We start from the raw sequence: 25,109 nt of genomic DNA, 5'->3' as shown, positions 1-25,109 counted from the left end.
TTGAAAAGGAAATATTTGCATGGTTATGGGGAGTGGGATTATTTGGATAGCTATTTCAGAAGAGTTGGCACAGGCTGGTTGGGCCAAATGGCCTCCTGCCAAACTGCAAAGTTCCATGGTTTTGTGAGCCTGGGTTCAATTCCTGGTTTATTTGGAATTAAAAAGCCTCAGTTAGTGTGTTATACTTTGCAGTCACACCCTGGGCTATAGACGGAAATAAAATCAGCGAGGTTCCCGCAATCCAGTGACCCTCCTGCTGACGGTCACATGTGTAAACAAATTGTGCAGACAGGCTTGATTAAGATGTCAGATACAGCACATCTTGTCGGGCTTCAGGTGGTTACTTGTACAAGAGAGGTAGTCAGTAACCATGGACCACAAGCATCTTCAAGAAGAGGGAAGGGAAAGTAGGAGAGGGGAGGAGAGGAAGGAAACGTTCAAAAGGTTCCTGTGGTGCTTTCCCCGCACTCGTGATACCTGGAGTCTCATTCACCAGATACTGTCTACTCTACACCCCCATGACAACCTGCCTACACAGTCACATTGTTTTGTGGTGAAAGGCAGAAAAATAAATTCAAGGTCAGAAGCGAGGGGTACAATGACCCAGTTTGGAGTCTACATTAACCATGTAGATTTGCATTGAATTACTTGACTTTCATGAGATATGGAGGGGGGGGGGGGGGGTGCTTTTGCATCCGCTGTCAGTGAAAACAGCAATGCATACATAAAATCTCGCAAGAGAATGGAAACAGAGGGCAGCATGGTGGCACAGTGGTTAGCACTGCTTCCTCAAGGCACTGAGGTCCCAGGTTCGATCCCGGCTCTGGGTCACTGTCCGTGTGGAGGTTACACATTCTGCCCGTGTTTGCGTAGGTTTTACCCCCACAACCCAAAGATGTGCAGGGTAGGTGGATGGGCCATGCTAAATTGCCCCTTAATTGGAAAAAATTAATTGGGTAAGCTAAATGTATAAAAACAAAAGAGAATGGAAACAGGGGAAAACTTGAATTGGGGGAGAGCCACCAATAACTGCTGTTTTGGGGGGTTGATTGCCATGCTGGGGGGTCCCCAATAATTGTGTGGTGGGGAGCCACCAATAATCGTGCTGTTGGGGGTGAGAGACCCCAATACCTTTATGGTGGTCGAGGGTGGGGTGGGGGGGGGGGGCAACAGGGGGTGCTGTGTGGAGTTTAACTGCAGAATGCAGCAGGTAACACAAGTGGATAGCACTGTGGCTTCACAGCACCAGGGTCCCAGGTTCGATTCCCTGCTGGGTCACTGTCTGTGAGGAGTCTGCACGTTCTCCCCTTGTCTGCGTGGGTTTCCTCCGGGTGCTCCGGTTTGCTCCCACAGGCCAAAGACGTGTAGGTTAGGTGGATTGGCCATGATAAATTGTTCTCAGTGTCCAAAACGGTTAGGAGGGGTTACGGGGATAGGGTGGAAGTGAGGGCTTAAGTGGGTCGGTGCAGACCGATGGGCCGAATGGCCTCTTTCTGCACTGTATGTTCTATGAGTGAGGGCTCCCTTTAAAGATGGCGTGCTGATCTCTATGGAGCCGGCCTTGTCAGTTCTATCTGGCCCTACCCACTAGACTGACGACATAAATCGCTTCTCCGATTTTATTTGTCAGCATGGCTCACGAATGGTCTAAAAACTCAGCATTGCACCTGGAAAGATACACACCGGGTTTCAGTCAGAGCCTGACAATCTTAACAAACATTGTGAAAGTTCCACCCATGATCTCTGCCCCAGCCAGATTCCAGTGCAGTTCCTTTTTGAAGGCATATGTAAACAACAAGACTGTTAGGATAAATTGAGGGAGAGATATATTTTAGCCAGCTGTTAATCTGCCCTCTTTCTCATTCTAAAACCAACCCAAACATCAGCCATTTCAGCATGTTAACCAGTTCAGTCCCAGAGGGAAATGGATTCCTTTGATATCCTATTGTTCTTAGAATGCTCTGCAGAATATCGCTGAGATATTTGCAAGCAGACAACTATCGGTTTCGCCAAAAGATCTCTCTCCTGAGGGAAACCTTTACACAAAAATATGTGATTTTTTAAAATTGCTATTTTTGCTCTTGAGCAGTTGGTACTGATGGACTCACCATGTTAGAGGCAGCTAGTAAGTGATATTTATTAATATAAAAGCAAATTACTGCGGATACTGGAATCTGAAAGAAGAACAGAAAATACTGGAAAATCTCAGCAGGTCTGACAGCATCTGAGGAGGGAGAAGGCAGCTAACGTTTCGAGTCTGGATAACCCTTTGTCATAAACTCCTTGTCATATCTCAGTGATATTTGTTGTTTGAGCATAGAACATACAGTGCAGAAGGAGGCCATTCGGCCCATCGAGTCTCCACCGACCCACTTAAGCCCTCACTCCCACCCTATCCCTGTAACCCAATAACCCCTCCTAACCGTTGTGGACAGTAAGGGCAATTTAGCATGGCCAATCCACCTAATCTGCACATCTTTGGAGCATGAGGGTTGGGAAAGCAACGGGGTTTACTCTTAAGCCCATTTTTGGTGGAGAATTACATGTATGGAACTTTTTGAGTTAAGCCGGGTGTGAAAGAAGCAGTTCAGAGACTGTGTGACACTTCTATTTCTGCTTGGTTCATCTCTGGCGACTATTACTGCTTTCCACCTGTGACACTGCTTTTTAATCCTGGGCTAACCCGCAATGAGCCAGCTCTCGAACAAGGTATCGCTCCTTCAAACAAATTAAAGCGCTGTTCTCATTTCTGCCCTCTAATTGTGTGCTGGAATGCAGTACGAGAACTCTAAGTAGCTACTACTTTGAAGGGCAGATGGGCCTGAATGTATCAAATCAGCTGCTTTGAGGGTAGGTGTGGTGTTGGATTGAGGACAGACATGACCGTTACATTTTAAGCGGAAACTGTGGTGCTTGGTCGAGATTTTCAGCACAGCAAATTTTCTTATTCAAAATCATTCTTGGGATGTGGAGATTGTTGGCAAAGATAGCGTTTGTTGGCCAGTTTTAGTTGTCTGAGGTTTGACTTGCCAAGCCACCTCAGAAGGCAAGTGGGACTGCAGTCACATTTCTGCCAGATCAGTGAAGAAATGGAGGCTTCCCTCCTGAAAGGACATTTGTGAACCAGTTGGGTTTTTTGTTCAACAAAATCAACTGTGAAAGGTCACTCCTCCTCCTCCCCCCCCCCCCCCAACCCCCACCCCCCACCACAAGCTTACCTTGAGAATACAAATGATGTTAACAGTTCTCAACCTCCACAATCTTGCTAAGATTGGAGGAGCCAGCAAGTGTTAACAATGGAATTCACATAGTTTATTACGAATGGAGGCAAACATATATAAAATTATGTCACTTTTTAATAGCAAGGCTTTTTAATAGAATGCAGCAGCTGGACGGGAAAACATGAAGTTTACATTTGGCACCTCACTTTTGTATATTGTCAGCATTTCTTGTTCTGTCCTCAGTGCTTTTTAAACTCAAACCACTTCCATTGTAAACCTTTGTGGTAGTTCAAACAAATTGCCTCTGAGTTCCATGCAGCTGCCTAGTTAGCATCAAATGAATTCTGAATATATCTTGCTGCATTCTGTACATTACCTAGCAGGTCTCCTTTCGTAAACAAGCACAGTCGCACTGGCCTAATATTTAACTCTGATAACCAGATCTAATTAAACAACGGCAGACAATTGTGACTTAAACGCCGATAAATATTTGCTTAGAGCACGCAAAGGCTGTGAATTTTTCTTGTTGAAAGAAAAAGGCTCTTGGATTGATGGTTGCCTACTGAAATCAAATGAAGGTGGATTTGCATTTATATAGCACCATTTATATAGCAGCTTCCCCAGTTTCAGAATGTCCCAAAGTGTTTCACAACCATGAAAATGCTTTTTGAAGTGTAGTGATTGTTGTAATGTAAGAAATGTGGCAGCCAGTTTGCAGTCAGTGAAATCACACCAGCAGCAATATGATAATGACCAGACAATCTGCTCTATTCTATTGATGTTGGTTAGGGGATAAATATTGATCATGGAAAACTGGGTGAGGCAGAAGCTAATTGTGACAGACACAATTTGTATTATTATGTGTGAATATGTCCCCCATCCCATGCAGGTTGAATATAGCAATTGAGATACTTGCTATTTTGTTCCTTTTGCTCTTGTTCTGCTTTGCCCACCCCTAGAAAAAACCCTTCCAGGGTGACACGTGGGGCAGTGGTTAGCAGTGCTGCCTCACGGCGCCAAGGACCTGGGTTCAGTCGCGACCCTGGTCATTGTCTGTGTGGAGTTTGTACATTCTCCTGTGTCTGCGTGGGTCTCACCCCCACAACCCAAGATGTGCAAGGTAGGTGGATTGGCCACGCTAAATTGCCCCCGAATTTGAAAAGAAAATGTATTGGGTACTTTAAATTTAAAAAAGACCCCTTCCATCTCACACTGGAGTAGAGCTCTGCGGTACGGCCTTTCTGCAAACATGAGCCTAAACAGTAAGCGCAGACTGGTTTTGCAGCTGCAGGATCCATCACACTCTTTATGGTGTAGCAGCCACAAGATTGGAATTTGGAGTGAGAACTTCAGCCACGTTTTTCCGCAGAAACCAATGCGTTAGGGCGGGCCTTCATCATGGAACATACAAAACAAATAGTTTGTCTTACAGCCAACAGAGTCTATTTTATCAGCAAACAGAGACTACTTAAATGATACCCCAAAGCAATAGTCTACAGTGTCTAATTAAAAAGAGTCTCTGTGAACTCTAGTAAACAGAACTCATGACTAAAACTATCGCATCATCTCCCGATAAAAGTACAGTGGTTTCCCCAGCAGAATACAGAAGGATAGAGGACAGTTACCAATGTTCCTCATTAGCTGAGCACACATGCATCAGGGCAGCAATCCAGAAGGTACCGTACAAGGTGCTCACACGTTGTCTCCTTTAAGACACCCCACGTGACTGGCTTTACAAAAGAAAAGTCACAGTACTGCACTGCACATTCAAATGATCAGGTCACACAACAAAAATTAGGAGAACACTGATAATTCCATAATATAAATTGTGTGAGCAAAATCAATCCCAGTCATTTATAGCAGTGTGATCTCCAAGCATGATTGACAGGAATTACTCAACTATCTCCAATCTGTCCGGGAATAATGGTCTCACTATATGACCCTCCTGAGGCTGGGGTCCCCTCATGCTGCACAGGCAGGGCTTGGAGTCTCCTGGTTTATACAGTACAGTTTCCACAGCTCATTTGCGGAATTTACTATCTGAGCCAGTGAGAGAAGCTGAGATTACTATTCTGAGAATTATTAGATGTGAAACAAGCCCAATTGTCAGTTTTGTGGATTGCCGTGTTCATGTGATGTACAACTGATCACTGTTGAAAAGGAAGGGAGAGGGTGTCAGAATCTCCCCATAATTGCAACATAAGGCTCCTTATGTTAAAGAGCCAATTTTCAGTTCTGTAATATCGCCCGATCCTGTTCCTTGCATCAGCACATCTGCTGCTGAAATCCTGAATGGTAGTAGCAAAGTTATAATACTTAAAAGCAGAAAACCAATTTGTCCATTCAATCCAACAGCATGTGACCAACACAGTGTAAATTTAATCTTCTACTGAATGCACCTCTGTCAATGGGACAGTGCATGGTCATGTGCAATTCAGCTTTGATATTTTGAGTTATAAAAGAAGGTTTGCAAGTTGCCTTGAGCTTCTCTTCAGGAACCATGATGCATGCACAACTTAATTTTTTTTTAGATTAAGGGGCAATTTAGCATGGCCAATCCACCTACCCCACACGTCTTTGGGTTGTGGGCGTGACACCCACACAGACACAGGAGAATATGCTAACTCTACACGGACAGTGACTCGGGGCCGGGATTGAACCCAGGTCCTCAGCGTCATGAGGCAGCAGTGCCAACCACTGTGCCATCGTGCTGCCCAGGCATGCACAGCTTGACCCTGCCTTGAGAGTTTTGTGGCAAATTCATCCAGGTGAACATAGGGATTAGGAACAGGAGTAGGCCACTCAGCCCCTCAAGCCTGCTCCGCCATTCAATACAGTCATGGCTGATCTGCTTCCATTGATGTAGAACCCAGGAGTGAAAGTGGCAGCATTTAAGAAAGTCCCGGTTTATGAATAAAACATTTTGTACTGTTGATTTTAATATTGTCTTTGTATGAATTTTTGCTGTGCAGTCATGACCTTCGGCTCTCACAGGACATTGTGTGCACCGTTTTATTTCTGAGGAGCTAACATTTGCACTATAACCTGCTTTCCTGTGTTACTAGATTTTGTGCTCAGGACCTTGGGTGGGGCTTGAACCAAAACCGTCTGATCAGAATCAAGGACACTACCACTGAACTCAGGCTTGTTGTACATGTGTGTGGCCCATTTATATCAGATAAGCTCACTGTACATTTTGTCTTTCCAACTGATCAGTGAGGGTTTAGCCACAGTATCCTGCGTGTTACTGCAATGTAACTGGATAAGCTTATATTTCAGTTCTCCTGGCTCAAATGGACTCAAGGCGTTATGCTTTGCAATACTTCAGCATCTAACTTTGCCCTGTTGCTGCTGTGGCCTCTCTTTACCTCTTCAAATCTGCCTCTTTTTAATGCTTTGTTAAATGTCAATCTGGGAACGCCACTAGTTTGTAGCTTTGACTGGAAAAAAGGGACAGAATTGCAGAGCCCAAATTCCCTGAAGCCCCAGTAAATGCCCCAGAATCCAAGCTCATAAAGAAGGGATTTGTGACTTATTCTATCACTGGTAGCCAGTACCTCTGATTACTGTGCAATTAAGGCTAGTTATGAAGTGAAAGCACTTATCTTGTTTATGCCCAGAAATTAGATGGAACAGGAGAGGAAGAAAAAATTACAGTTTAATAAATATGTATAATAAATATATGGTGGCACGGTAATTAATACTGCTGCCTCACAGCGGCAGGGACCGGATTCAGTTCCAGCCTTGGGTGACTGACTGCATTCTCCCCGTGTCTGCGTGGGCTTCCTCCGGTGCTCCAGTTTCCTCCCAAGAATATGCAGGTTACATGGGTCCACCTTGCTAAATTGACCGTTTGTGTCCAAAGATGGGGTTACGGGGATAGGATGGGAGAGTGTATCTAGGTCGGGTGCTTTTTTGAAGGGTCAGTGCAGACTTGATGGGCCAAATGGCCTCCTTCTAGGGAGTCTATGGATTCTATGGCTTATTGCTGCTTATTTGACACACTGTGTGTTTTCTAAACCGTTTCTGTTTGGGAAATAGATTGCAGTCACTCTTGATGTTGTTTTTAAAGATATGATTTACAATGAATATAGCCCATTAATGTGGTAGGGTTCTCAGAACTTGCACTGGCGATTAGAATATTTGGGACAGTCCCTGATCTCCCCAGCCTTGTGATTGTGTCAATGCTTCTGAACATACACTTGGAATTAACACTATCAAGCACAGACTGCAAAGTACACCATAGCTATTAGTTCTACAGACTGGCATGGGAACTGGCACTGTTTTTAAGTTCCGCCCCATTTCAATCCATTTGTTCAGAAGGTGGTTTTGAAAAGACATTGCAAAGGCGGGGGGTTTAATTCAAAATAATGTACAGTAAGAGTAAATGTTATACTGCCTGTTTTTGCTGTGTTTTGAATTGAACTGAGTGTAAGTAGGGATTTCTTTGTGTGCATTGTAGAGTGGTTAATACTGTGGACAATGATCTAGCAGATCCTGACTGTACTGTCTCTCACCCCCTTCCCCCTCCCTTTCCCCAAATCAGGTGATGCCTGCTCGGGTGGCTCAACTCCTTTTCTTGGGGGTTTCGTCGCCAGTGGTCTAGGGACCTCGACCGCACCTCCTGGAACCCCTGCTCCTTTGCCCTCTGACCCTTCCTTCCGTGGACCCAACCCCACAAATATCCAGATGGCGCAGCTCTGGGTTGCATACCCTCCTGAAGGTAATAACAACAAAAATAAAACAACTCTCAACTGCACTCACTTCTTGGTTTTACAGCCAATGCTAAGCCTGCTGGCAGCTAGGATTAACAACAGGCTTAGGAATCAGCAGATACATGTGTTGCAAAGCTTTTGCTGGAATGAGCTGGAAAACAGAACGCGACCTGGTCGTAAACTCTCCCACATAATTCATCTGGAGCTGGTCATCTCTGGACAGGCCCTGGGCAGTTGTGACTTTGTTTATTCACGCACGCACTGTCACCTCCTGTTACCCAATCGCCCCAGCAAATAGAGTGACGTCAATCCTATCAGCTGACAGGGTGCAGCTTGTGTGTTTGCTTGCTCTGCTGTTTGTAACGAATTGTGCCGCAAATTGTAATTTTTTTCTATTCTTCTAAACTGTCACTTTTCGTTCCAGTCTGTTAAGTGTCCATGCTCATATCCTCACTTTCTTGTTTTTAATGTTGGTGCCACTTGGGGAGATTGGGGAAGCTGGGATCGTCCTCCTTGGTGCTCAAAACGATCAAGGGTTTTCGACTGAGGAAATAGGGAGGAATTGTGTTCGCCAGTAATCGTGGTGGTGGTGGGGGGGGGGGGGGGGGGGGGGTGGCAGGATTCAATCTAAGGTCATTGGGAAAGGGTTTGGGGTGGGGTGAGTCTGCAGAGGTGAAGTGATTTACGCACCATTTTTGTTTCGGTCTGGAATGCACTGCCTGAAGCGTGGATGGCCATCCTCAGACCCAATGAACTAGAGTGGAAACAAATCCTCCATCCCAAGGAGCTGCCGGAGAAGAGAGCAGATTCAATGGTATCTTTCATAAAAACTGGAAAAGCAAAAAAAGGGCAATGTGGTTAAAACAGTGGGGGTGGGGCGGGGGGGGGGGGCGTGGTAGGGTGCTGTGGAGAAAATCGGAAAGCTCTTTCAAAGGGTCTGCACAAGTAGGTTGGAGCAAATGGTCTCTTTCAGTGCACTAAAATTCTATGATGGAGGTAAAAGAATACAAAGGGCAGCACGGTAGCACAGTGGTTAGCACAGATGCTTCACAGCTCCAGAGTCCCAGGTTCGATTCCTAGCTTGGGTCACTGTCTGTGTGGAGTCTGCACGAGTCTCCCCGTGTCTGCATGGACCGGGTGCTCTGGTTCCCTCCCACAGTCCAAAGATGTGCAGGTTAGGTGGATTGGCCATGATAAATTGCCCTTCGTTTCCAAAAAGGTTATGTGGGGTTACTGGGTTACAGCGATAGGGTGGGCTTAAGTGGGGTGCTCTTTCCAAGAGACGGTGCAGACCCGATGGGCCAAATGGCCTCCTTCCGCACTGTAAATTCTACGAGAGGCTGCATCAGAGAAACTGGCAGGGATCAGAATCAAAAAGGAGGCAGAAGATGGGATGAATTGTTTTTCTGCGTTTTCCCAACCAATCTGAAGAAAATAAAAGCATATTACTGAGCACCCTGGAATCTGAAACAAAAAAAGAAAATACTGGACATTCTCAGCAGGTCTGACAGCATCTGTGGAGAGAGAAGGGAGCTGACATTTTGAGTCTGGATGATTCTTAGTGAAAGCTGATAAAGTGGTATCCAGAGCTCCCTTCTCTCTCCATAGATGCTGTCAGACCTGCTGAGATTGTCCAGTATTTTCTGTTTTTAGTTCAATCTGAAGAAAATCCTTCTGCCACTGAATTCGGATTGCGCATTTTGCGGCACCGCTCTTCCCTCACCCACATCCAAGCGAAGGTGACTAGTTCTAAATTGAAATCAGTCAGTATCATCGCAGCTCAGCTCCCCTTTTCAATATTATTTTTTGCTCCTCAGCCAGTCTCCAGTACAGTGAGCTCACCTGTCATCTCATGTTGCCTTTACTGTCACACTCATTACTAAGGGTTGCCAACCCCACTAGGATTGTCCGAGAGTTTCCAAGAGTTCAAGCTTAGTCTAGTCACTACGATGAGAAACCCACGAGAATGATCATAGCCACATCAAATTAAAAATGTGGTTTTTTTGCATTTCCTTTGAGCACTTTGGTTTTTTACTTTAAAATATTGGAGTTGACCTGGTCTACTGGGTGGGGTGGTTGCAGACAAAAAGTCAGGTGGTGATACCTCCAGCCAGAGTTGGCGACCCTGTCATTACTGCCAACGGCAGGCCATGGTGTCATAACCCCCACGAGGACCACGGGGAAACAGCCATTGATCTCCCCACGAACTCATGGAGTATGGCTCCCCAGATAGGGAGCGGAGGCCGACCACCTGGGGTAGTTATGAGCAAGGTATAAAAGCAGGCCCAACTCATGGCCCAGTTCAACAAGTCCTCCCAGCTAGGATTGCACTGGGAATAAGATGCTGCAGTGTGCAGACTATTGTAAATATGTAAATAGATCCATCTTCATTTATGACAGTTTTCCTCTGAGTTATTACACACGGCTTACCAAAGATACATATTCCCATGCTTCCAACCTCCAGCAACATTGTTACAGTTCACCGTAGCGTACTATTACACTGGTGAAGCAATCTAAAATTGTAATGTAGCGGAGGAGGATTTGAGCACTGAGTGACGTAACCAGTGTGTGAGTCACTAAATTATTGTGGTGTTCTAAAATGTACCAAATTGTATGCACCCTCCTGATGATACATCTGTGCATTTTTCAAAAGGTGTGTACCAACATAAAATCCTGTCACAGTGATGACACGTTGCATTTCCCCAAGTTGATTGTTCTCTTGTACCTGTGCGTTACCTTTGCCACCAGTTTTCTTTGTCCCATTACGTTCCCCTGGAGAGCTTTGCAATGTTTCTCTACAGTAAAGGCACTGCAGAAATGCAAGTTGTTGTAACTAGAAGTTTATTGCGGCAAAAGTGTTTAGTGACAACCAATCAGCTCAGCTGACCACAGTCATTTTGCCAGTTCCGTGCTCTTCAGAAATTCGGGTTGCAGCAAATTTACGGCGGCCTGCATTAGAAACTCAACTCCACAAGCAGAAGCTGGACAGCTGACTGAAGCTTTTCCCTTTCGGCCTGTCCCTGTGGTTCATCCCTGTCTGATCCAGACCTTCACCCTGGATGAAAACTCCCAAGTCTGTCACTGGTTCCCTACTTTAAGCTTTTGTGCCTTTTGAGATGCTAATAAGAGGAAGACTGGGACAAGTGTCAACAGGAAAACGGATCTAGAGGGCACACAACTGCTATAAAGCTTTTCAACAAAACAAAAGGAAAAACCGTATATCAGAATCTTTGTAGTATTATCGAAGTTGACCAGACACACTGGGCGAGATCTTCTGGCTATGCATGCCGGCGGAACCTTCCAATCCCGTAGACGACGCACCCCTGCTGCCCGGCGGTGTGGGGGGCATTGAATGGGAAATCCCATTGACTTTGGCCAGACCGGAAAATCCTGCCTCCAGCCAACGGTGTGCCGCCTCCCGCTGCCGAGAAACACGCAGTGAGGAGGCCAGAGAATCTTGCCTACTATCTCCAGCCAGTCACAGAAGGCCCCATGCATATTATCTGACACCGGTTGCTGCCTCTTCTATACCGTTCACACGTGGACATCACTGAAGTGAGGTGTCAGGCTCAGCAGCAACCCTAAAGAAGGCCTGTGTTCCACCTGCTGTTCCCCCTCACCCGAGGTGGCTAAAGACCGTGGGCGGGGTTCTCCACCCACCAGACACGTTCTCTGGTGCGGCATGCCCCCGCCAGCAGCGGCATCCTCCACCTTGGCAGCAGGCCAATGGGTTTCCCATTGTGGCCACGCCCACACCATCAGGGAATCCTGGGTGTGAGTGCGCTGCCAGCGAGGCGGAGTATCCCACAGAAAAACTTTGTCTTTACATTCAGGTTCAACGGCTCTGCCTTCAATCCTAAAAACTCACCAGTTGATGTCCTTCGAGGTAGTGAAGATTGTGCATTTAGAAGATTTTTGCCAATGGATCCGTGGCAAGTTGACCCAGTAGATTGCACACACTCAAGCTAAGGGTACACCAATGGTGGCGGGAGTGGATGTTTAAGCCAGTGGATGAGGTGCTGATCAAACGCACTGCTTTGTCCAGAGCTGGATTTACCAATCCACTCATAGCAGGACTCGCTGCAGGAGATTTGGCGGCCCCGAAAAAATTCCATTGACTTTCGGTAGGACCGGATGACCTGGCCCCTGAATGGTGCTCAACACCTTGAGTGTTGTTTGAACTGCACTTGTCCAGGCAAATTAAGTCTGTCCTATCACACTCCTGATCTGTGCCTTGTCAGTCAGTGACATAGAGCTGCTCCGCAGAAATCCCAAACTCTGGTCTAATAAACTAATAGGCATGGAGAAGAGGTTTCCAATTGTGGGGAATCGAATAATAGGGGCCATGATTAAAAGAATCACTCATAAATCCAGTAAAAGACTCAGGAGCAACTTCTTTATCCAAAGAGTGGTTAGAATGTGGAGCTGCTACCTTATGGAATAGTTGCCGGCAAAGCGGCACAGTGGTTAGCACTCCTGCCTCACAGTGCCACGGACGAGTGTTCAATTCCGGTCTTGGGTGACAATGTGGAGTTTGCATGTTCATCTCGTATCTGCGTGGGTTTCCTCCAGGTGCTCTAGTTTCCTCCCACAGTCTAAAGATGTGCCGGTTAAATGGATTTGCCATGCTAAATTGCCCTTTCATGTCCAAAGGAGTGCAGGTTAGGTAGGTTACGGGGATAGGGTCGGGGGTGTCTCTAGGTAGGGTGCTTATTCAGAAGGGCCAGTGCTGAATGGCCTCCTTCTGCACTGTAGGGATGCTATGATTCTAGTTGAGACAAATAACAAATACATTTAAGGAGAGCTTGTTAAATTCACCAAGGAGAAGGGAGTAGAAAACTTTTCTTTTTAAAAATTCATTTGTGGGACGTGTGGGTCACTGTCTGGGCCAGCATTTATTGCCAATCCTTGGTTGCCCTTGAGTAGGTGGTGGTGAGCTGCCTTCTTGAATCACGGCAGTCCATGTCGTGGAAGTACACCCACAGTACTGTTAGGGAGGGAGTTCCAGGATTTTGACCCAGCAACAGTGAAGGAACGGCGATGTATTTCCAAGTTAGGATGATAGGGTGAAAGGAAGAGGGATGTGAGGAGACTTGTGCAGACCATAAACACACGTATTGGGCGGAATGGCCTGCTTCTGTGAAGTACATTCAATGGAAGATTTTCTCTAAATCACAGCACAGGTATAAAATTTGGTTAGTTTTAGATTTACAAAATGTGAATGTGAGTCCAGTCTGTCAGCTGATTGGGTAGAATAGAGTGAGAAAGAGCTGAGATTGGGTTACTGAAGGGTGATCAAAACCATCCTAATTAATTAAAAAGATCTTGTTTTCACAGTGTTGATGTCATCTGCTTAAGCTTAACCCAGCCTTTCCCTGCTTTGTTGAGTTTACTTCGCCATTGAAAATAAATAAAAAACTAGGTGTGGTTGGCAAACGGTGAAACAGAGTCAATTCAGGCAAAGCTTTCTGTTCTTCAGCAATGACTCATGCAGTTATTGTGACAAATCCTATTTCCCTGTTCCATCCACCTGTGAAGCAGACTAAAAATGGAATTAACCCCTTCACTCCTGCACAGTTAAGTTGCAGGACTGCACTTGAGCCGCAGTAGTCTCCGTTCCACCAGTAATCAGAGAGGGACTTGTGGTGAGTGATGGTTTCTGATATTGTTAGTGATACCCACTCATCCTGATCTTTGGTGAATTACTCTTAATAACATTACAAAACAAATTATGGTTTACACCACAGATTTTTAGATTTAGGAGGTGGTTGCTTAATTATAAGTATGAGTAATTCGAGCTCCATTGACTTTGAAACTCCGATTTATACTTCTCAAGAGTATTTGATAGGCTCAGCATTGCTGAACTAAACTAGGGCTGCGCTCAGTTACACAATCGGACAATTAGCATTTTCAGAAATCAAAGCACTTTGACTTATTTCCGCTGAGTCAGTTGTAGTGATGCATGCAGTTGCCTTTGGCGATCAGTGGCCTATTTTACGGGGCACCAGAGACAGGAGTGTGCCAAGTGAACAATCCTAAAATCGGAGTTTAGATTTTTACTTTCCATTAGCTTGGCAATCAACCTATGCCTTGGCTGAAAACCAAGTTGAGTAGATCAAGTGGGGGGTTCAATCACTGGGATACTAATTTATTACTGTAGATACATTAAAAACTGCCTGTCATGATGGGAAACTATCTGAGGAACACACTGGTACTCGTCAGGAATTTTCCAGAATGCCTTGCTGCAAAACTCTGATGGAAAGTTGTAAGGATAACAGCTCTTTTACCCTCCATTCCTCTTGCTCCTTTCTTAAAAGCTCATGCCATTTTTCATCATCAGCAGGGCAGCACGGTGGTGCAGTGGGTTAGCACTGCAGCCTCACAGCGCCGAGATCCCAGGTTCGATCCCAGCTCTGGGTCACTGTCTGTGTGGTGTTTGCACATTCTCCCCGTGTTTGCGTGCATTTCGCCCCCACAACCCAAAAAGATGTGCAGGTTAGGTGGATTGGCCATACTAAATTGCCCCCCCAAGGGCAGCACGGTGGCCTAGTGGTTAGCACAACCGCCTCACGGCGCTGAGGTCCCAGGTTCGATCCCGGCTCTGGGTCACTGTCCGTGTGGAGTTTGCACATTCTCCCCGTGTCTGCGTGGGTTTCGCCCCCACAACCCAAAAATGTGCAGAGTAGGTGGATTGGCCACGCTAAATTGCCCCTTAATTGGAAAAAATAATTGGGTAATCTAAATTTATTAAAAAAAAATACTAAATTGCCCCTTAATTGGAAAGAAATGAATTGGATATTCTAAATTTATTAAAACATTTAAAAAAAAATAATGTCATCATCAGCTTCAGTCACTGAACAACTTGCCCGAGTTGGCAGTAGAGACAATGAATCAGAATGGCCATGGTGTTAGCTCAACCGTGCTCGATTCTGCGTCATCTGACATTCACTAATCGGAGTCATCGGATAGTTACCAGGCAACCTTGTTCTCCTGGATGCACACATCCTTCCCCTTCACCTTGGACCCATTTTGGGCTACACTGCCGATAATAGCCGTTAGGTGGTCTTTTAGTGACCGTGCTATTATTCCCGCTACTGCTGGGCGAGTTGCCATTATTGCTGCACCTTCAAGAGACGCACAGGAAGGCGGGAAGAGTCAGAAAGCTGATCCTGAAGCAACTGTCCCAGTAGCTACATCCCACTCCTCCTTAACCATATGGAGGCACTGAATTAAATACACTCCCCATGACAGGTTTGATGGTAGTGAGGGGCATTTAATCAGGTGGGAGCAGATGGGGATGTTTTCACCTTCCCACCTCCACCCTAATTAGTTCCATAGTGGGAAGGACAATGGTTGATTTCCCACTGCCACCAATTGAGGTCCTTAATGACCTCATCCTACTGCAGCTGATATTAAATTGGGAGCGAGTGGCTGTGCGACCATGTGGGGAGCACAACAAAACCTATGCATAATCTTATTGAATGGTGGAGCAGGCTCACGGGGCCGAGTGGCCTACGCCTGCTCCTAATTCGTATGTTTGTCGGCCTTTAATTCCGTGGAACTCAGTGCCTGATTGAGGGATACGGCATCAGAGAGAGGGAGGGGTCCCGCTGGGTGCCATTCCCCTGCGGCCCCTAAACTTGCAAAACCCCTCCCACTGTCACTTGCCTCTGGCCTGGGTTGCTCCACGATTCTGGGCCCCTGTTAGATGTCCTTCTGGCAGCAGCCACCGCATTCCCAGTGACACTGCTGAACAAAAATAGTTGCTGACCTGCAATTGGCTGGAGGTTCGGGCAAACAAGACTTTCTGCCCTTTGCGTTCTCCACGAGACTGGGAAAATTCCCTCTTTTTGTTGCATTCTAGCTATGTGCTGATAATGCCCAGCATTATCTCAAACCCCCCCTCCACCCTCCACCATTGTCCCTGTTTGATCTGCCTGACTGTCCATATTCCAGTCTTCAATGAGCAACAGTTTCCCCAATGATTTGGAAGACCAAAGCTATTCTTTTACTCTCACCCTCACCGCCAATTAATTTCAGGCCTCTCCCTGGCCATTGTCTCAGTCAGAGCCTCAATCTCCTATTTTATTCTGAGCTGTGCTTTGGATCCCAGACCCTCTCTGTTACAAATACCATCTACTCAACATTGCTCAGCTCCACTCCTACAACAGCTAAAGCTCTTATCCATGCTTTTGCCAATTCAACACGTGACTGTTCTAATGCTGTACCTGCCAGCCTCCCATTCACAAGGTTCAACTCATCCAAAAGTGCTACCTACAATGTTTTTTAAATAAATTTAGAGTACCCAATTATTTTTTTCCCAATTAAGGGGCAATTTAGAATGGCCAATCCACCTAACATGCACAATTTTGGGTTGTGGGGGTAAAACCCACGCAGACATGGGGCGAATGTACAAACTCCACACGGACAGTGACCAAGGGCCGGGATTCGAACCCGGGTCCTCAGCGCCGCAGTCCCAGTGCTATCCACTGCACCACATGCCACCCTCAAAACTGTGACCCACAATGATAATGTGTACAAGATCCCATTGATCCATCACCCCCTATGCTCTGTACAATGGTTTTTAACCCACAGCACTGACTTAAAAATCTCATGCCCATGTTCAAATCCCTACCCATCAACTCTCCTCTCCAGCTCTGCTACCTCCAGCCATACTCTGAGAACTCTGCATTCTCCCACCGCTGGCATCTGCTGCACCCTCCCTATTCCCTTCTTCCTGTCTTTTAGCCCATAAAGCACCTTGTTACAACCTCAGTATGTCCCAAAGTGCTTTAAAGCCAATGCTGTGGACTGTAGGAAATGCAACAGCCAATCTGAGCATTCCAAGGTCCCATAAACAGCAATGTTGTTTGAGGGATAAATGGGGGGGGGGGGGGGGGGGGGGGGGGACGCCTCCTCTTCTTTAAATAGTCTCATGGAATCTTTTACAGTCATCTGAACAGGCAGACAGGGCCTTGGTTCAAAGTCTCTTGAGAAAGATGGCACCTCAAGCAGCGCTGCCTTCTCTCAGTACTGCAGTCGAATATCAGTCTAGATTTTGTGTTTCCATTTCTTGGGTGGGGCTTAAATCTTGGACTCAGAAATGAGCTGCTACCCCCTCTGAACCCTGGTTAATGGCTCAACGGTCAATGGTTTCTGTTTCCCACTTAGCAAAGGCTCGAGTTGTGTCTCCAATTTGTTTTTTTCATCTGCCGATGGTAAAGCCAGGATAGCTATCTAAATTCTGTTAAATAATGCTGGGTAGAGGAGAAGAGGAGGCTGTCCAAAATGGAGTATATAGGCTAACCTCTCCAGATATTTCCAGAGGGGATTTTTTTTGTGTGATCACAGAAGGTATTGTTCATTGGGAATGCTGCCGTTAATGACCCATGACATGTCAAGGCCGAGGGAGCTACAGAAAACCAGCTGTCCTTTTTGAGAAAGTGACTGGTGACGTTCTTTCACATCCATTGTAATTTGACTCCCCGACTGATCCAGTGTGTGTTGTGCCCTCAATTACTATACTGACATAAAACAAAATAAAGACAGCCTTTTACATAAATCTTGCGCCGCCTCCCTTGAAATGATCCGCCAATTTACTAATGGAATATGGTAGTGGGGACAGTTTCTGCAAGTCCTGGATGGAGTGGACTATCAGCACTTTTACATTATAAACAGGCCTATGTACCACTGGTATTCAAATAGAACCTATGAGCTCGGTGCCCTCTTCTTCCCTGTTTATTTTATTTTTCCTGCCAGATTAAGGTGGGAAGGCCCAGGGGAGTTTGAACAGGCTCCTAGGGTGGAGGAGAATTCATATTATATTGTTGAATGCCACGAATGGTTAAAGAAGTGGCTATCTGCCTTTCACAGGGTCAAGTAAAAAGTGTCTTACATCAGCAGCACATCGGCCCACACCTCTACGTAACTTTGCGCCAATAATTAGGTCTTTAGCCCTTGATTACCACCTTATATTTGTGAATCTTCAAAAAGATACAACATTATAGGAGGAGGCTATTCAACCCTTTTAACCTGTCCCCCATTCTGCTAGATCATGGCTGATCTGTATCTTAACTCCATTATTCGTCTTGGAACCGTAACCCTTAATACCCTTGCCCCACAATATTCCTATCAATCTCAGTTTTGAAATATTCAATTGACCCCCAGCAGTAGCGTTCTTTTGAGGGGGGAGAGAATTCTAGATTTCCTTTTCGTGGAGAAGTGTTTTATCAAACCTTTAAACAGCCGAGTACTAATTTTATGATGATTTCCCTTGTTCTGGACTCCTTCACCAGCGACTCTTTTTAATCTATCCTGTAAAATCCACCTAATTTGTTCCTTAAATGTGAATGTGAGAAATATTTCAATTGAGCCATTAGCTAGAATTGTTTTACATGTTTACTGTTATGTTGACAAATTAATTATTGTCAATGGCTCTTCCACCTTTCTCTTTTCAACGTTCCTTCTTAAACTAATGTCATTCAGAGAGGCAGACTCGAATCTAGCCAGTGTCATGAAGTAAAAATTCAGTGTGTTGACCGTTTGAATATTATGCTTTTAATTAGTCGTGATTTACTTGGAATATCAACCTCTGAAAGAGTGCCCCCTATTGCCGAGACAGTGGCACTTCTGTTGACAAACCAATTTGAACCAATAAAGTGGCACCAGGTTGACCCCCAATGCTACAAGATGGCCGTCAGTTACTGACCAATACAATCTTTAAGCTAGCTGACAAACTTAAAATGTGCGTATAATTAAAATATAATTCTGTTTCCGTTAGCAAAGTTCTCATTAAAGATCGATGGGGAGCAATTTTGGATTTGAGTTGCAGTGACAGCTGTTCTTAATCCCCGACACCCTCCCCCACCCCACCACTCTCTGGCCCACTGAATGAGGCAGCCTGAGGGGAGGGAGGGAGGGGGTAGTTTACAAGGTGCTGTGGAGACATCCATCACCATTCTCCCCCCTGTGCACTTTCCAAGGTTTATTCTTCCTATTAAAGTTTAATTGAACCTCTAATCCATTCTGGGTTGGGGAGAGACCGTTTCATGGATGGCATACCTAACCGCAGCGGTTGACACAAATGCGCTTCCTGCTAACGTAAACACTGCAAGTAGGAAATTGGGTTTTAATCCTGAGTTGAAAATAGCCCCTTTGGGACCAAAATGATTGTTCTTCGGCTCAGCAAAGCAGATAACTGGAGGACAAACCTGAGACGAGCTGAATTTCATAATAAGTGCCATCTTTGACTCTTTGGAAAACCAGGCAGCTTGTAAGACATTTTGCTTTAACCCCTTACCAGCAGTAAGGTTTGTTCATGACTGATCTTCTCTTGTGAATGATGACCCACATAAATGATGCAGGCCTTCAATAAAACTAAAGCACCAGTTTCCGACTGGACCTATCATGTGAAAGTAAATCCATTTTTTAAACAAAAAATTGCGGATATTCCCTACTGTTAATTATGTTTCTATTGAAATGTAGTTCCCAGCACATGACGGGTCTGCAGTTTTTACAGTCTTGTCTTTAATAGTTATGCTACCAGTAGCAGTATGAAAGATAAGTGTATTTTTAAAATGAATCCTGCAAATGTGATAATCGAATACACACACACACACAAAAATTAAGTGTATTGAGAAACACAGCACAGAACAGGCCCTTCGGCCCACGATGTTGCGCCGAACGTTTGTCCTAGGATAATCATAGATCACAGAATTTTGGACACTAAGGGCTATTTATCATGGCCAATCCATCCAACCTGCACATCTTTGGACTGTGGGAGGAAACCGGAGTACCTGGAGGAAACCCACGCACACACGGGGAGGATGTGCAGACTCCACACAGACAGTGACCCAAGCCGAAATCGAACCTGGAACCCTGGAGCTGTGAAGCAATTGTGCTATCCACAATGCTACCGTGCTGCCCTTAAGAACAAATTAATCTACACTCCATTATTCTACCCTAATCCATATACCTATCCAATAGCCGCTTGAAGGTCCCTAACGTTTCTGACTCAACTACTTCCACAGGCAGTGCATTCCATGCCACCACTACTCTCTGGGAAAAGAACCTACCTCTGACATCTCCCCTATACCTTCCACCATTTACCTTAAATTTATGTCCCCTTGTAATGGTTTGTTCCACCCGGGGAAAAAGTCTCTGACTGTCTACTCTATCTATTCCCCTGATCATCTTATAAACCTCTATCAAGTCGCCCCTCATCCTTCTCCGTTCTAATGAGAAAAGGCCTAGCACCCTCAACCTTTCCTCGTAAGACCTACTCTCCATTCCAGGCAACATCCTGGTAAATCTCCTTTGCACCTTTTCCAAAGCTTCCACATCCTTCCTAAAATGAGGTGACCAGTACTGCACACAGTACTTCAAATGTGGCCTGACAAAGGTTTTGTACAGCTGCATCATCACCTCACAACTCTTAAATTCAATCCCTCTGCTAATGAACGCTAGGACACCATAGGCCTTCTTCACAGCTCTATCCACTTGAGTGGCAACTTTCAAAGATCTATGAACAAAGACCCCAAGATCGCTCTGCTCCTCTACATTGCCAAGAACCCTACCGTTAACCCTGTATTCCGCATTCATATTTGTCCTTCCAAAATGGACAACCTCACACTTGTCAGGGTTAAACTCCATCTGCCACTTCTCAGCCCAGCTCTGAATCCTATCTATGTCTTTTTGCAGCCGACAACAGCCCTCCTCACTATCCACAACTCCACCAATCTTCGTATCATCTGCAAATTTACTGACCCACCCTTCAACTCCCTCATCCAAGTCGTTAATGAAAATCACAAACAGCAGAGGACCCAGAACTGATCCCTGCGGTACGCCACTGGTAACTGGGCTCCAGGCTGAATATTTGCCATCCACCAAAACTCTCTGACTTCTATCGGTTAGCCAGTTCGTTATCCAACTGGCCAAATTTCCCACTATCCCATGCCTCCTTACTTTCTGCATAAGCCTACCATGGGGAACCTTACCAAATGCCTTACTAAAATCCATGTACACTACATCCACTGCTTTACCTTCATCCACATGCTTGGTCACCTCCTCAAAGAAGTCAATAAGACTTGTAAGGCAAGACCTACCCCTCACAAATCTGTGCTGACTATCCTTAATCAAGCAGTGTCTTTCCAGATGCTCAGAAATCCTATCCCTCAGTACCCTTTCCATTACTTTGCCTACCACCGAAGTAAGACTAACTGGCCTGTAATTCCCAGGGTTATCCCTATTCCCTTTTTTGAACAGGGGCACGACATTCGCCACTCTCCAATCCCCTGGTACCACCTCTGTTGACAGCGAGGACAAAAAGATCATTGCCAACGGCTCTGCAATTTCATTTCTTGCTTCCCATAGAATCCTTGGATATATCCCGTCAGGCCTGGGGGACTTGTCGATCCTCAAGTTTTTCAAAACGCCCAACACATCTTCCTTCCTAACAAGTATCTCCTCGAGCTTACCAGTCTGTTTCACACTGTCCTCTCCAACAATATGGCCCCTCTCCTTTGTAAATACTGAAGAAAAGTACTTGTTCAAGACCTCTCCTATCTCTTCAGACTCAATACACAATCTCCTGCTACTGTCCTTGATCGGACCTACTCTCGCTCTAGTCATTCTCATATTTCTCACATATGTGTAAAAGGCCTTGGGGTTTTCCTTTATCCTACCCGCCAAAGATTTTCATGCCCTCTCTTAGCTCTCCTAATCCCTTTCTTCAGTTCCCTCCTGGCCATCTTGTATCCCTCCAGCGCCCTGTCTGAACCTTGTTTCCTCAGCCTTACATAAGTCTCCTTCCTCTTAACAAGACATTCAACCTCTCTTGTCAACCATGGTTCCCTCACTCGACCATCTCTTCCCTGCCTGACAGGGACATACATATCAAAGACACGCAGAACCCGTTCCTTGAACAAGTTTCACATTTCACTTATGTCCTTCCCTGACAGCCTATGTTCCCAACGTATGCACTTCAATTCCTGTCTGACAGCATTGTCTGACAGTATTTACCCGTCCCCCAATTGTAAACCTCGCCCTGTTGCACACATCTATCCCTCTCCATTACTAAAGTGAAAGTCACAGAATTGTGGTCACTACATCCAAAATGCTCCCCCACTAACAAATCTATCACCTGCCCTGGTTCATTACCAAGTACCAAATCCAATATGGCCTCCCCTCTGGTCGGACAATCTGCATACTGTGTTGGAAAAGCTTCCTGGACACACTGCACAAACACCACCCCATCCAAACTATTTGATCTAAAGAGTTTCCACTCAATGTTTGGGAAGTTGAAGTCACCCATGACTACTACCCTGTGACTTTTGCCCGTTCCAAAATCTGTTTCCCAATCTGTTCCTCCACATCTCTGCTGCTATTGGGGGACCTATAGAAAATTCCCAACAAGGTGACTGCTCCTTTCCTATTTCTGACTTCAACCCATACTACCTCAGTAGGCCGATCCTCCTCGAACTGCCTTTCTGCAGCTGTTATACTATCTCTAATTAATAATGCCACCCCCCCACCTCTTTTACCATCCTCCCTAATCTTGTTGAAACATCTATAATCAGGGACTTCCAACAACTATTTCTGCCCCTCTTCTATCCAAGTTTCCGTGATGGCCACCACATCGTAGTCCCAAGTACCGATCCATGCCGTAAGTTCACCCACCTTATTCCTGATGCTTCTTGCGTTGAAGTATACACACTTCAACCCATCTCCTTGCCTGCAAGTACTTTCCTTTGTCAGTGCTACATTCCCCACTGCATCACTACATGCTTTGGCGTCCTGAATATCGGCTTCCTTAGTTGCTGGATTACAAATCCGGTTCCCATTCCCCTGCCAAATTAGTTAATACCCTCCCGAAGAGCACTAGAAAACCTCCCTCCCAGGATGTTGGTGCCCCTCTGGTTCAGATGCAACCCGTCCTGCTTGTACAGCTCCCACCTTCCCCAGAATGGGCTCCAATTATCCAAATAACTGAAGCCCTCCCTCCTACACCATTCCTGCAGCCACGTGTTCAACTGCACTCTCTCCCTATTCCTAGCCTCACTATCACGTGGCACCGGCAACAAACCAGAGATGACAACTCTGTCTGTCCTGGTCTTTAACTTCCAGCCTAACTCCCTAAACTTGTTTATTACCTCCACACCCTTTTCCTACCTACGTCATTGGTACCAATGTGCACCACGACTTCTGGCTGCTCACCCTCCCCCTTCAGGATCCTGAAGACACGATCCGAGACATCCCTGGCCCTGGCACCCGGGAGGCAACATACCTTCCGGGAGTCTCGCTCGCGACCATAGAATCTCCTATCTATTTCCCTAACCATTGAATCTCCTATTACTATTGCTTTTCTATTCTTCCCCCCTTCCCTTCTGAGCCCCAGAGCCAGACTCAGTGCCAGAGACCTGGCCGCATATAGTATATGCTTCGCGTTTGATCCAGAATTGTGCTGTGTTATTAGACCTAGACATCCATTGGTGTGTGACATGTGACCTCATTACCCCGGATTGTAGAGCGGAATGTCTTCTGAGGTTCCTGGTAGTTATCCAGCCATGCCTGCTGGAGGCTGTGCAGGCTCGTTAATAGGGCCATGCAGGGCTCCCAGGTTTGCTGTTTCTCACCATGAAAACGCGACGGTGACTGCAGGAACCCAGTGCGCCACAAGTCTGTGAGAAGGGAAAATGTTTTTCCACCCAAAAATAACTTTTCAGTCATCATCAGTAATGAACATGGAATCCAATTAGACGAATGTAATGCAATTTATTTTCTTGAGGTTTTTCTCCAACTAAATCGGATTAAAAATGTCACTGATTCTCCTGTGGTCGCCAACGCGTTATGGTATCTTATTCAAACGGTGGTCTGAGCAATTGTGCAAAGCTAAAAATAACCAATTATTCAGATCATGTGATTAGCAATTCTTTATGTAAAGGAAGCAGTTTATTATGCAGTGAAATAATAGAGGTGCAACCTATTTCTTTTATTGGGCTTCAGCACCATTGAAATGAAGCAAATAACGTTTTGACCGGAAAAATGGGTTTTAATCACAATTTCTACTTTGCAGATTCCTGTTTCCCCACTCCTTTCCTCTTTTTCCGCTCAGTCTCCCTGCGTTGTACATTGTTCACTAGGCTGGCGGCTACACAGGAGAGCTGAAGGACTGCTTTGAAGTTAGATCCTGGAACTGGTGCAGTGGTAGCCTGAGGTGACTCACTCTCCATCCTAGAGTTGTGCTTCCCTCCCCCGATTAGAATGGCTGCCAAGAGATGGAGAACTTTGATTAGGCAGGGAGACTTGAGAAGCTGGGATTGTTCTCCTTGGAGTTGTGGAGGGAGGATCTAGGTGGAAAAAATTATGAGCAGTAAATAAACGGAAACTCTTTCCACCAGCGGGAGAGTTGGTAATGAGAAAATGCAGGCGTAACTAATTGGTAGAAGAACCAGGGGCAAGATGATAAGGCATTTTCCTTTACCGTGAGTTGTTAGAATCTGAAATGTTTTGTCTGAAAGGATGATGCAAACTGATTCGAGGGGAATTGGATAATTACTTGTGCAGAGTAACAAGGAATGAAACAGACGATTCACCCTAACTGATTTATGCTGGACCTGCTCCCACTCCTCTGCATCTTTACATAGAATTTACAGTGCAGAAGGAGGCCATTCGGCCCATCGAGTCTGCACCGGCTCTTGGAAAGAGCATCCTACCCAAGGTCAACACCTCCACCCTATCCCCATAACCCAATAACCCCACCCAACACTAAGGGCAATTTTGGACACTAAGGGCAATTTAGCATGGTCAATCCACCTAACCTGCACATCTTTGGACTGTGGGAGGAAACCGGAGTACCCGGAGGAAACCCACGCACACACGGGGAGGATGTGCAGAATCCGCACAGACAGTGACCCAAGCCGGAATCGAACCTGGGACCCTGGAGCTGTGAAGCGATTGTGCTATCCACAATGCTACCGTATCATATCATATCAACATATCCCTCTGTAACTTCCTCCCTCATTTACTTACCTAGCTTCCCCTTAGTTGCATCTGTGCTCCTCGCCTCAACCTCGCCAATGTGATAGCCCATGTATTGAAAAGGATATATTTGCAAGGCTACAGAGAAAGAGCATGGGGAGTGTGCTTAATTTGGATTGCCTGTTGCAGGAGCTAG

The 25,109-nt window shown here is 45.8% G+C and overlaps 1 protein-coding gene across 11 annotated transcripts in view; it reads left to right on the top strand.

Moving 5' to 3' along the window:
• Window positions 1-25,109, top strand: part of tnrc18 (trinucleotide repeat containing 18) — a 194,729-nt gene that overhangs the window by 55,634 nt on the left and 113,986 nt on the right. For 10 of the 11 annotated variants that reach the window (XM_038819344.1, XM_038819339.1, XM_038819334.1 and 7 more), the window contains exon 3: window positions 7,768-7,944. The exons of the other annotated variant lie outside the window; for it this stretch is intronic. In XM_038819344.1, coding sequence (XP_038675272.1) covers window positions 7,768-7,944 — 177 coding nt within the window. The remainder of the gene's footprint in view (window positions 1-7,767; window positions 7,945-25,109) is intronic. 11 annotated transcript variants of the gene reach the window in all.

The sequence above is a fragment of the Scyliorhinus canicula genome, chromosome 15, assembly GCF_902713615.1.
Source record: "Scyliorhinus canicula chromosome 15, sScyCan1.1, whole genome shotgun sequence".
In the NCBI taxonomy this organism is placed as follows: Eukaryota; Metazoa; Chordata; class Chondrichthyes; order Carcharhiniformes; family Scyliorhinidae; genus Scyliorhinus; species Scyliorhinus canicula.
The sequence above is the reverse complement of the archived record's forward strand: the minus strand, read 5'-3'. Positions and strand labels throughout refer to the sequence as shown.